The sequence below is a fragment of the Colletotrichum truncatum genome (genome assembly GCF_014235925.2).
Source record: "Colletotrichum truncatum strain CMES1059 chromosome Unknown Contig_0003, whole genome shotgun sequence".
In the NCBI taxonomy this organism is placed as follows: Eukaryota; Fungi; Ascomycota; class Sordariomycetes; order Glomerellales; family Glomerellaceae; genus Colletotrichum; species Colletotrichum truncatum.
Genome location: NW_027222400.1, coordinates 1,360,144 through 1,373,426, shown reverse-complemented (window position 1 = coordinate 1,373,426; position 13,283 = coordinate 1,360,144). Strand labels below are relative to the sequence as shown.

At 50.8% G+C, this 13,283-nt stretch overlaps 3 protein-coding genes across 3 annotated transcripts; 1 reads left to right on the top strand and 2 right to left on the bottom strand.

Annotated features, from left to right (window-relative positions):
- Positions 1-105: 105 nt before the first annotated feature.
- On the bottom strand, positions 106-642 carry CTRU02_205265 (dnl zinc finger domain containing protein; the record flags this gene model as incomplete). The annotated part of the gene is made up of 1 exon (XM_036722563.1): positions 106-642. One exon carries the CDS (start codon positions 640-642, stop codon positions 106-108), a length of 537 nt encoding a protein of 178 aa, XP_036585459.1.
- A 786-nt stretch (positions 643-1,428) lies between these two features.
- Positions 1,429-4,295, top strand: CTRU02_205263 (cullulin 3; the record flags this gene model as incomplete). The annotated part of the gene is made up of 3 exons (XM_036722561.1): positions 1,429-1,503; positions 1,790-4,056; positions 4,121-4,295. 3 exons carry the CDS (start codon positions 1,429-1,431, stop codon positions 4,293-4,295), a joined length of 2,517 nt encoding a protein of 838 aa, XP_036585458.1.
- A 4,108-nt stretch (positions 4,296-8,403) lies between these two features.
- CTRU02_205262 (uncharacterized protein) lies at positions 8,404-9,344 on the bottom strand (the record flags this gene model as incomplete). Its single annotated transcript, XM_036722560.1, has 2 exons — positions 8,404-9,157; positions 9,262-9,344. 2 exons carry the CDS (start codon positions 9,342-9,344, stop codon positions 8,404-8,406), a joined length of 837 nt encoding a protein of 278 aa, XP_036585457.1.
- Between the last annotated feature and the right edge of the window lie 3,939 nt (positions 9,345-13,283).

Sequence of the window (13,283 nt, the reverse complement as noted above, 5' to 3'; positions counted from 1 at the left end):
GGCCCAACGAGGCCGTCCTCGATTCTTTTAGTTTGGTCCGAAAACACCCGTCCCCAGATATCACAATTGTTGTACAGTATTACAGCCGATTTTGTTCGAGTGTTTTTAAGAAGAGGTCTCCTTCTTCCCCCCTGCAATCTGAGCCTGAGCATCCTCGGCGGCGCCTTCTTCGGGGTAGAATTCGATATCGCCGTCCTCGCCAAGGGTGCCCTTCTTTACGAGTCTGCCCTTCTCGCGCATGAGATCCTCGACGGTGACCTTCTTGTCTCCGAAAATTCCGAGGTGATCACTGATGATGTGGCGGTTGCGGCACGAGGGGCAAGTAATGAGGACGGAACCGTGGTGGTAGCCCTGCTTAGAGACCTTGTGCCGGGAGCGGGTATCGCAGGGCACGCAAGTAAAGTCTAGTTGGTAATGAGGGTTCGACTCGAGACGGATCTGTTGCGCGGTCTTTGTATCGGCCTCGCGCGCGGCTTTTGGTTTCGGGATCGAGTGGGCAAGGCGCGCTGCGATGGCGGGCTGAAGCGGTAGCTGGGATGTGAATGCTCCTTGAGGAAGAAGGCGCATGATGGGAGATGCGCTGGGGCGGGCCGGTTGGCGCAACAGAGGTGCGAACTTGGTGAATGCTGAGCGCGAAGCCATTTTTATCTGATGCGACACTGAAAAGTGTTGATGTAGTGGTTTAAGTGTGGGTGTTGTTGTATGAAGCCCAGGACTTCTTAAGGGAAGAGCTAATTGGTTCTCAATCAGATTGGGAATACCGTCACTGCATCTGCACCTAAAGAGGTCACTGTTTAAGGAAAAAAAATAAAAAATAAAAAATAAAAAAAGAGCTGAGACGCCACAGGTGGCGCTGAAGTGTGGAGTCATCAGGAGACAGGACAATTAAAATAATAAACGAATCAGGGTCCTACAGTCCTATCATCGGGTATCTATGAGATCCGTGCGTTCAGTGCCTGGGATGAGCGTTGAAATTGATTGGATCCGACAACCCGGTCGCGCCTCTGCCTCGTGTGTGTGCGCGGACCATCCCGGCCTCGGGGCCAGCCCAGCGCAGCCTTGCTTTCTTTCTCTCCGCAAGTGAACTTGGACAACTACATCTACCGCCTGCGATGCCTTGTAAATTATCCCCCCCTTCGACCTTTCCTCCTGCGAATTTGCACATACGTGCGGCCTATACCATACAGGCCAGCTAGGCAGAGAGTTCCCGCTTTCTCTTCGCTTCCTTTCTCCTTCGCCTCAACCCACCACAGGCTTCATCGTCACCCCTCTTTCCACCTGTACCAACCGCCACACTTTCCGTGCAAAGCTACCCCGCCGCCACCCGACTCAGGTTTCCTACGAGAGCTCTTTCGACCTGAAACAACCATACAATACAACGTTTCTTGCAAAGATTCTCTACGTACGCTTTTTTGATAAACATTGGCGATGATTTCTGGTAGAGGTGGAGGAGGTACAGCCATGCGTGCTGGTCGCATTCGGCCCCCGCGCCGCCCGGGCAGGGTAAGTTATTACTGTGTTTCTTGTCGCTGGCTGGGACTGTTGCTTGGGAGTTGCAATGGCCATGGCTGCCGGTGGTGCAAGGACACTCTTGCATTGACAGCGATTAGCCCTTGCTCTTCCGCTGTCCAAGCTCATCCCGTCTCCCCATCATTTAAATGCTCTCAAGAGTCTGTGCTGGGGCTCTTACTCCTTTTAGACTATTGGGCTGTGAGATCTCAATGAGAGGCTTTGATTCTAGAATAAATGGTCAAGATCACATGGCAACACATGCTAACCTCGTGTGCAGCTCACTTCAGGTATCGACACGAGCGACTTCGAGCAGTGCTGGGAAACCCTCAAGCAGGCCCTTACAGACATTCATAACCAAAACTGCAGCACCCTATCATTCGAGCAATTGTACCGAGCTTCGTACAAGATAGTACTTAAGAAGAAGGGAGAGATGCTCTATGACCGTGTCAAGCAGTACGAGGAACAATACTTTGCCGAGCATGTCATCCCCGACATCGAGCGGCTCGTTACCGCGAATCTAGTTAGTGCCGCCATGGGTGGCTCCGCCACATCAGTCAACGAGCGGCGCAAGATGGGTGAACACTTCCTGCGGGGCGTGAGAGCCTCTTGGGACCATCACAACACCTCCATGAACATGACTGCGGACATTCTCATGTATCTCGACCGCGGCTACACACAGGATGCTCGTCGTGCGTCCATTTATACTGCGACTATCGGTCTGTTCCGAGACCATATTCTGCGGGCCAACCTCAATTCAAGTGGCGAGTATTCCGTCTTTGATATTCTCGACTCGGTCATTTTGGATCACATCAACATGGAGCGGGATGGGGACAATATTGATCGTCATTTGTTGCGGAACATTGTCCGCATGCTGGATTGCCTTTACGAGTCGGACGAAGAGAACGAGGCAGAAAAGCTCTACTTAACAACTTTTGAGCCGGCATATCTCCAATCTGAACGGGAGTATTACAAGCAGGAGTGTGAACGATTACTTCGGGATGCTGATGCGGGCGCATGGCTTCGACACACACAACGCCGCCTGGCAGAGGAGAACGACCGTTGCGATACGACTATCCACTATGAAACAAGAGAGAAGTCCATCAAAGTCGTTGAAGAGGAGTTGATCTCGGCGCACTTGGACGAATTTTTGAACCTCGAAGGCAGCGGTCTGAAGTCGATGGTTAACTACGACCGGGAAGAAGAGCTTTCCATCCTCTACCAGCTTGTGTCAAGGGTCGACCCCAAGAAGACATCGCTGAAGACGATTCTCTCTGCCCGGGTGGTCGAACTTGGCCTCGAAATCGAACAGATTCTGAAGGACACCAACTTCGCCACGGCTGCAGCGGCTGATGGTGAAGATGGAGAGGCCGCAGAGAAGACGAAGACGTTGAGCTCTTCGGCTCAGCAGACAGCTGCTGCGATCAAATGGGTTGACGACGTGCTCAAGCTTAAGGACAAGTTTGACAACCTGTGGAAGAAATGCTTCCAGGAGGACCTCATCATCCAAACCGCTCTTACCAAGAGCTTTTCTGACTTCATTAACATGTTTACCAAGAGTTCAGAGTATGTCTCATTGTTTATTGACGACAACCTGCGCCGCGGAATCCGGGGCAAAACCGAGACCGAGACAGAAGAGGTACTGGAGAAAGCCATTACCATTATCCGCTATCTCTCCGATAAGGATCTCTTTGAGCGATACTACCAGAAACATCTTGCCAAGCGCTTGCTTCACAACAAGTCTGAGAGTCACGACGTTGAGAAGTCGATGATTTCACGCATGAAGCAGGAGCTCGGTAACCAGTTTACTGCCAAGTTTGAAGGCATGTTCCGAGATATGGAGTCTTCTTCCGAACTTTCAGCGGGCTACAGAGATCATATTCGTGGCTTGGGCGACGTCGAACGTAAACAGATCGACCTTGGCGTCAGTATCTTGACCACCAACTCGTGGCCCCCTGACATTATGGGCCGTACCTCACAATTTACGGACGGCACGGGCTGCACCTGGCCGGACGAGATCAAGCGTCTTCAGGATAGCTTGCTCAAGTACTACCTCACCAACCGCAGTGGTCGCAAATTGACCTGGCTGGGTTCGACCGGTAGCGCTGACATCCGATGCGTTTTCCCTGCTATTCCCGGCGGTAAGGGGCCACTGTCGCGCGAACGGAAGTATGAGATAAACGTTCCGACATACGGCATGGTTGTTCTTCTGCTCTTCAATGAGCTGGAGGATGGTCAGGAGCTCTCTCTTGAGGAGATCCAGGCCAAGACCAACATCCCCAACCAGGACCTTGCCAGAATCCTTACCTCTCTCTCCATCGTCCCGAAGGCCAGGGTACTTGTCAAGGAGCCCGCCAACAAGGTCATCAAGCCCGGCGACAAGTTCAAGTTTAACAACGCCTTTGTCAGCAAGACGGTCCGCATCAAGGCGCCCATTATTAACGCCACTTCCAAGGTCGAGGGTGATGATGAGAGGAAGCAGACTGAGGAAAAGAACAACCAAACCCGTGCTCACGTTATCGATGCCGCACTCGTCAGAATCATGAAGTATGTTTTGTTTTTCTCTCCCCGTGATCTATTGTGTGCTGTGACGTGTACTAACAGGTAGTAGGCAACGCAAGGAACTTACCCACTCGCATCTCATTACGGAGGTCATCGACCAGCTCAGCAGTCGTTTCAAGCCTGAGATCAGCCTTATCAAGAAGCGTATCGAAGACTTGATCGTGCGCGAGTACCTCGAGCGAGTTGAGGACGTGTCGACCCCGACCTATCGCTACTTGGCTTAAGTCTACCTTGTAAGGATTAGTCGTCTCATGGTGAACGCGACGACGGAATGATTTTTTATGATATTTGATTAGAAGCATATGGGTCTGCATCAGGAAAGGTTTAGGGGACTGTTTCCGGCATAGGCGTTCAATAGGTCAGGCGGTCAACAGCTGTGCATGCAGATTTCTCTCACTAGGAAAAGAAAAGGGGGTGTGTGGTAGTAGTCAGACTTGGGCATGAAGCATCTCGTTGCACAGTGGCCGTGAAATGAAGTCTTTGGTTTTTGATATGTTCTAGGGTGGCCCTTTGGTCGGGTACTCTGGATTAAGCGCTGCGGACATATGTGAAATCCAGAGCGTTTGTAAATAACAAAATTTCGAGTGGAACAAACTTTTTTTTTTTTGGGGGGGGGGGGGTGCATTTTTTGCATGACAGGCGTAGTTGAGTAGCAGCGGTGTGACGTGGTAACCTTGCGTTTCGCCGCGCAGAAGTTCTACCTCGTCGTCGGCCCATGTGAGACTTGCTTCCTTTATAGGTCGGCTTCGGGGACGCTGCTGGTGCTCGAGACCGTCTCTCTCTCTCTCTCTCTCTCTCTCTCTCTCTCTATGGGGGGGGGGGGGGGGGGGGGGGGGGGGGGGGGACCTGAGACGGAACAGGACGATTCAAGATGACGTGGCGAAGCAACTTTTCTTTCGCCACGGTTATTCTCTCTTCCGGTCTGTCTTATGGATGAGGTTGACGGGAATCGGTTCATGAATGCGGCTTAGGCAATGAGGTCTGGTTGGGTTTTTTTCTTCTTCTTTTTTCAAAAGGCCAGACTTGCCCAAGAGCGAAGCCAGACAGCATACCTCCTTCAAAAGGCACAGCCAACGGATGTCAAACAATATCAGTTCCAAGAGGATTTAAGAATGTATCAGTTCAAACCGACTCAGTTCGTCAAAATGTTGGGGTGCACGCGTTCATTGGGGGTGTTCAAAGCAGGGCATGTCTCAATATAGAGCTCTCCCCCAACGGAGTCATCTCCCGATCATAAATGTTCCTTGGCGTTTATGGTTTGTTTGTCCTTCTCAAAGAACCTAAATTGCCTATCGAACGGATCCCACAAGATGGAAATCTTGACAATGTTTTGCCGTCGAGGGTAGTAGCTAGGAGTTGACTGAGACAGCTCTATCCTCTTTCTGAAGAGTTATTAATGCCAGCCGCCAGCCCATATAATAACATCTATCACCAAAGCTTGAGACATCAATATAGTGGAATTATATATATTCGCAGTCCGATCTGTTAATGCCTTTCCTGTTCAGGACCCATAAACAACATTTTTCACGTCCGGCAGAGCCTTTCGGCTAGCCCGGCCCGGTTCCGGATGCGGTACATAGGATACTTTATACCCGTTCTCCGGGTCCCACCTGCCGACCACAACCGTGTAAGTGGTGTGGGTACCCGCGCAGGCGACACAGACGGCGTTCCGTCCGCATCAAGAATATGTCGCGGCCATATCTATTTTCACTAACTACGGGGTTTCCGTTGCAGGGCGGGGTTATGATACCTGTCGCGATAGAGTTCTGCCTGCGACTCTTGGTGAACGCGCGCTATGGACTCTGCTGAGCGAACTGGTTCTGCAAGCTACCAATCCTCCTTAACATTTTGTAGCAGAGGGGGGAAACAACAGAGAGCGAATAAAGTGGCCATGGACAGCCTGCTTCCGTCACCCGAGCGAATAGCAGAACTTGGAGCATTCGTTCAACATCTCGTCATTGCAGCTAGGTACGTCGAGCCGCCCGCCCGCCCACACGGCGCCACATCCGTCAGCAGTAGTCCATCGGCAGTGAGACTCGTTCCCGCGGCAAGAGCGCTCAGTGAAAACTTATATCGGAGCTGTTCTTGGGTTCTTGCCTTGGAAGATCGCAGCAGCCTTGACGCAGGCTTCCGAATGACACGAGGGCAGTGCCTTACATTTTCCGAGTACGTGATGAAAGAGAGGTATATTTCATGGGGGGGACACTCTAATATCAACTCCGTGAGCATAAACCTCTGAGTGTGTTGGCTGAGAATCGTCAGGTTGTGAGAACACGCATCATAGACGGCCTCGATGGCCCAGTCCCTATAGTTACTGCACAACACATGTATGATAAGGGCAGCACAGCAGACGCCGAGCTACTCTCCGCAATAATTCGTTCGTTCCCTGCTCTGGATGTCAAGTTTCAACGTACTACTAATATAAGAGAGGCTTACCTCTAATTTTGTGCTTTCAGGCTATAATTTGCCTACTTGCATGTCTGCTGGCGTCGACCGTGGGAAAACCGGAAATCGTCAGCTCCAAACACAGCCACTTCCGTGGACCCGATTTGGAGGAGTTCTCTCGGCATCGATAGTCATTAAAACGATCCGAGCCCTCTTGCCCCTACTACCAACCCTCGCAAAACGGAGATAGTAGACCCAGGCAAGCCATTGTCATGCCCTTTGTTGAGGCAAAGTCATCTTGTTCTTGTAAAAATGGCTTCGGATTCGAAATTGGCCCATCAGAATGCGCGAGTGTTTCAAAAACTGCATTTCTGCACGAGAGATAAGCGCATGTACGGCTTTGTTCTCGATATTAAAAGCGAAACACATCAAGTCGGCCAGTGGTCAGAATCGCATGTACATTTCAGCATCGCGCGAAAATTGACAGCGCCAGAGTCGCGACTAAAAATAAATGAGGAAGTCGAGGATGCCAGAACAGGTGCTGCTTCTGTAAATCCACGTCATCGATCTTGACATTCTCATCTACGAAAGAACACCACAATGACCAAAGTGGATCTAATAGGACTTTTTAGAGTTCGAAAATGCCAGCCGTTTGGAAACGCTGAATAACACTCGTGGTTCATTCAAATTATTCCAGCGGGGCCGGCCCTGTGATGGCGGTTGAATGGAGGTCAATAGAGTATTTCCCGAAGTCGCTGGTATATCGTCCAAAGATGGCGTGCCACGCCAACTACTTCCTTTTTAACAATTACGAATCACATCCGGACTCTTCCTGTTGCCTCGGTTGAAGACCGATCAAGAAGAAAAGGGCAATAATTGTGCCTTCAACTAATTGATCTCATCATTCACTGCCCAGAAATTTAGGTTGTCCAGGTTGCCCAGTCTCGAGAGCAAGGGCCATCGATTGGGATGATCGGTATCTCGGATGGGTTTTGGTTGGGCGCGGCCCCCCTGTCCACTTCCCCGCCCGCGTAGTATGCACAAATCGTGGCCCACTCCTTAATGGGAGGGGAAGGGGTGAGTGGTTCGCTGCAGGTCTCTCCAATCATAACCTATGTGGTACCTGCAAGAAGATGGAGTGCGCCAGATTGGAGGCTGAGCTGAGCACCACCCGCATCACCCGTAAATCAGACCACCTGTTCTTGCAGACCCTGAGCAGAGGGATTTTAGCGATTGTATCTGTACCCCGTATGGCGAACGGATAAAAGCTGCAGGAAGGTTTCGGAGGAATAAGTGCGTTAGGATTCGCGGTTTCGGACCTCGGACCGTTTCTTGGTGTAGCGAGTGCGACAACGAGAATATCAATCACATTAGTCGGTGGATTTTGGTGATAGGTGCTTGCGTACTTCACGGTTGACTTTGGTGGACTTCGGTGAGAGGGATGAGAATACGCTGGGACCCCTCGGTCTCGCATCGAGAGAACGGACGGGAAGAGGAAAAGAAGAAAAAAAAAATCCTAATCGTCTCATCATTCCTAGAGAGGCTGACGCGAGAATCGCAAGTGTTGCCCAAACGAAGAGAAGAACATACCCAGGAAAAAAGATGATACCTTGGTAAAAACAGGCGCAGACGTAATGACAAAGCCCCCGTACGGTATCACAATGCCAACGAGCGTCCAGGTGTATGAAGAAGAGACTCTCTCTCCAAATGCCAATTCCCTTCCTTTCGTAAAATTTCCCACCCCGTCCAACGAAAGAAGTCGCATCGCACAAGAAAATAAAATCAAAATATCAGACCTTGGGAATGGCAAATAACCACAACGCCACTCCATCATCCCGTAGGAGACAACTTTTATGCAATAGAACTCCGTTTTTGATATCCCAAACTCTTCCCCGCCGCCGGCCAAGCGAGCCGATGCATTCCATGATTAACAAGTGCTTGTGTATTTCACTCGGGTTTTATGTTCTCACAGATCTCGGGATCCATGTTCTCACGGAACTCGCGGCGCTTGTCTTCGCATTTGGTTCCATCTCGAGGGCATTCCCATTGGCTTGTCGCGTTGACTCTCACAAGGCACTTTGTGCAGCGCCACCAACTGGGCTCGATTATGCGCGTGAGTAGCCACTCATCCGTGATCTCTCCGCCCTTCTTGTTGACGTCTTCCTTGTGGACGTCTACGAAGTGAATTCGTAAACGGTCCTTGCGACTGAACCCGTCGTCGTAGCGATGGCAGGCCGGATAGTCGCAATTGAATTCTCCATCCTTTTCCTTAGTTGTTACGGCGCCAGCCACACTGTTATTGCGACTACCTGCGCCTTTTGCGTTGGCGTTCGTGATTTTACCCTTGGTGTTGATCTTGGTGCTGATCTTGGGGCTAGGATTGCTGATGCTTGTCGCGGGGGTGATATCCTTGAGAGACAAGGCGGGCGAAGGTTGGGCCTGGCTATCGGTGTGAGCTTGTTTGTAGTGACGGTCAAGGTCGGCCTTGCGCTTAAAGGGCTTCGAAGGGCATCTAGCTGATAGGCAGGTCCATTCGATGTCCTGTACCGTCTGCACGGGCGACTTGCTTGTGACAGAGCGAGGTACCACATCCGGAAGCGATTCTGCGGCATAATTTTGCTGTAGCTTCCAGAAGCCGCCGTCGTCGGTCGGCATGTAATCATATTTTGAACAGTCAAAGTTCGGAAAGGATGTTTCGGGCCTTGTTAGTGATGTCAGCGGGAATTGCAGAAAGAAAAAGAGTTGGTAGCGAAGCCAGCTCCCCAAAGCATATATCCACTCGCAAGCCCATTTGATAACACTCACCATTGTTGCGATTGTTCAGCGATGGGCTGGTTGCTTTTGCTCATCGCGGCATGCGGTCGTTTTGCGGCTGTTGGAGGAGCCATGATGGTAGTGGTTTCTTCTTCCAGGGTTTAATCAGCGGTTGTCTCTCGTCCCCAGAACGCGGATCTGTCCTTTTCATCGACCTCGTATCGCAGGCCTTCGTATCGCAACCAACGGGCAGGTGTCCCGCTAGGTCGTTGGGGGGGCGGGGAGTGGGCGGAAATTTAATGGATTCAAAGAATCAATTGATTCGGAATAGGATAAAATAAAAATTAAAAAGCACACAACGGACCTTCAGTCTTGGCTGTAGGTGTAGCGCGCTATGTGCGCAGCGACGAACAAACCTGGGTGCTGAAGTGGCTTCAAATGAGTGTCTCGTCTACTAAGCACGACCAGGGCCGGCTACCTGATGGTCATGAGAATACGCTTGGGCGCAGAGCAGCGGGGACGAGATGAATAAAAGAGAAAAGAAGTGGGAGGAAAGGTCATTTCATGGCGACCCCCCAACAGAAAGGAAAGGAAGGGAAAGGAATGGGACAGGACAGCAGAATAAGTTTGCGAGAAAAAACGGAAGGCCCTTTTGGCTCTCGGTTGTTTCTCGTCTCTTTGGAACCACAAGAGATAATTATTGCTTTTCCCCTGGCCAGGGCAGCAAACGAACTGAGCCGACGGACCAGTCAGCCAAAGCCAGTGCCTGTACCAACGAGCCTTGGTCAAGAAGAGCAACGACGAACGAACAGAACAATCGGTCCAGGTCCAGCGCCCGTACGGCACATGCAGTACTGCACTTTCGCTTGTGGTGAGTCCGACCGATTCGGACGGTTGGTGCTTTTGGTGCTTGAAGCGATTGAGTGAAAGGAGAGATACTTAATGTAGGGGCAGTGATGTATCTAATTTCCTACCTACCTTCGGGCACAGTAATGTAAGAAAAGGTAAGGGTATCTGTAAGATGTATTGCAGTCGCAAAACAATCAACCACAAAAAGGTAAAAGTACGTACATCCCGGCTCGTAGCAACACGTCTGGTGAGAGTGGCGGGGTTCATACTGGTGTCCAATCCCGGGGAGGTACGGCAAGCCCAGTTCGGCCTTGAGCAGGAGGGGTGGTAGGGGGGTGTCAGGATGTTTGGGTGTGCCCCCCAAGTGACTTGGCGGGAGTGAGGGATGAGATGTGATTGAGAAGCAGCAGTAATGGCCATGTGGCAGGAGCAGAGCAGGAATAAGACGGACTGTAGCAGAAGCAGCACGCAGCAAACACGGCATGTAGGTGGACGACTAGGAGTGTGCCTGTCCGACAGATTTGGTTTGGTAGGGATGTCTAGGAGACCATGTCGTGTCTGTATGGTGTGCTGTACGTGCTGGATGAGAATAGAAATGTCGCCCCCGTAGCTGATTATCCGATTTTTGGGCCGGAGGGATTCAGATCGGAGGAAGGAGGGGAAGGGGGTAAACGGCAAGGATGGGGGGAACGGGCATGCCCATCCCGATATGCGCCATGCGAGGAATCCATGGAACGATACGGAGTATTGAGTAGCAAATGACCCCTGGGTCTGTTTGAAGAGGCTAGATGATGCGGGTAGATGAGTTATTGAATAGAACGAAAGTATGTGTGATGAGATGACGTTGGTTGCAATATTGCACGGACACGGGAAAGGAAGTTTCATGGACGGATTGTTCGGTTGGTGTGAGTGGCAGGGTCAGGGAAGGTCTGGACGGGATATTACAATGCTAGCATTCCATTGAAAGAAAAGGGACATGCAGGAGAATTATGGAAACTGCTCCATACAGCAATTGAGGGAAAAGAACACAGATAAAAATAAAATAAAAACAAACCCTGGCAGCCTAGAGAAAGGCTGGAAATAGTCAAGGAAGGGAATCCTTCTTCGATATGATATCCATACTGCCTCCGCAGACTCCTGACCTACCGACGGACTGCTCATAGCTTCACCGAGGGCGCATGGATCGTCCGAAAACTTGAGTCAAGGAAGCTAGGAACTATCGCAGAGCAGCTTTGTATGTAAGATGATCGTTGACCAGTTCCAACAGATTTGTGGAGTGAGTGTGTGGGGCAAGGCAATGTTGGCTGTTGGTGCTGCTGTTGGTACTGCTGTTGGTGCTGGTGTTTGGTATTCATTTGGAGTGGACACCAACTGTCACCAAATCCCAAAATGGATTGCGGCACGATGAAACACAGTCTTACAAACGAGTATGGATACAGACGCAAGAGAGGCCGTACAAAAAGAAGGAAGCAAGAGGCGGTAAAAGCCCAATGAAAGAAAAGATGGAGGGGAGTGAGAGAGTCATTCATGATTTGCTCCACCCATGTTCCGTGATTGGCAAGTGCGAGTGGGAGTGAGAGGATTTTGTAGTGACTTATTTTTCTTCCTTCTGCTGTACAATAACTTTATTTATTTTTCATGTTTTACTTCATCAAGGACTCACCAGATAGGCAGCATAAATCCCCTACTGAAGATGCCCGACGGGGAGACACAAAATGACACAGCCTTGACGCTTGGTCCTCGTTTTCGTCCTCCGTCCAATGCAGGCAATTGAACTTGATGACAAGTACGCGTGCCGACCTTCCGACTTTGAGCTAAATAAATACCCCCTTCCAGAATCTGCACCCGTTGCGCCTTGGCATCAAGTTACCCACACAAGCTGCTGCTCCTGCCATCATTGCTATCGTTTGCTCTTCCCCGCTGCTGCCATGTGCCAAGTTGGCATGAGCACCTCTCTAATCCCAACTTGCAACATGTTGGTTCCGACATTCTAATCCTGTTGGTTCCCAGAGAAGAAGGCAGATCATAAGCGAGGACATGTGAAATGATAAATGCGCATTAACACTAATCAAGCAACTGGTTGAGCACTGGCGTCGAGCTGAAATTGCCTGCACTGGCCCGCCTGTCATCCCGTCTTTTTTTTTTTTTTTTAACAAAGCTCCCGCATACCACCACTATTATTCACCTCATGTCACAATTAGCTACCTTGGCGGTGGATGGCTGCTTTGTAGTGTCACTTGGACAGCTGGGGCTTTCCCTGGGGGGAGTACTATTTTCGCGGGCTGGGCTTTTTGCAACTATGTACTGCTAGCCCGTTATTGGTTCGCCCTTTTTGCTTCCCCATTGTCTCTGACCTCTTCCACCGCTCCCAGATTCCATCACCATACGGGTATCGCTGCATCGGGGGGGGTTCCATTTGGCCTCGTTCAGATATACGACACAAATGCGGTGTGGAAACACTCGACAGCCTCGGATTGACTTGGCCGGCTCTCACTTGCCAGTGCCGTGCATAAGTGCTCCAGCCAACCCGTCATACTGTCCTACCCCGTCCATTCCATTGCCGCCCCGTCTTGAGCTGGCCCTCTAGAACCTCACCCTCCCCCTCCGAATGCGTCTGGGGCGGCAGCAGCCCTGAGTGTAAAAAAACCTGGAAGTGCCGTCTGTAGTGAGACGTTAGGCAGTGATGTAAGATGTAAGGTAGCAGCTAAGGACACTGAACCCCAAAACTCAGATAGCTACACCCAGAAAAATCTGCATTCGTGCAAGAGGGGCGGTCAGAGCTCTCTCGCTCTTCGCTTCCTTCATTAACCTAGCACATATCCCCTCCTTTACCCGTCATTCCTCTTCTCTTCTGCCTTCCCTTCTCTTCTTCGGCAACCGCGAGAGTAGGAAGGGGGGTGTTGAGATGCCTTATTTGAGCCGATGACTGTGTTTTCCAAGGAAGGAAAGTGAAGTCGCGGGTCGAGGATAGGCGAACCCACTTCTTACTAGAAATCGACACTGAACCAAAAGAACAAAAAAGGGAGAAAAAAAAAAGATCAAGGGCTCTCGGCCTCCTATCTGGGAAGGAAGCAATATTACAGCAAAGGAAGGAAGGCAGGGTAAGCGGTTGGAAACACCCTCCTCCCTTACTTCCCAGATACGGTGCCTTTATCGGGCATTCGTACCTTCCCTTCCATTCGCATCCTCCCCTCGATCCCATTGTTCGGGCAGGTACGGTGTTC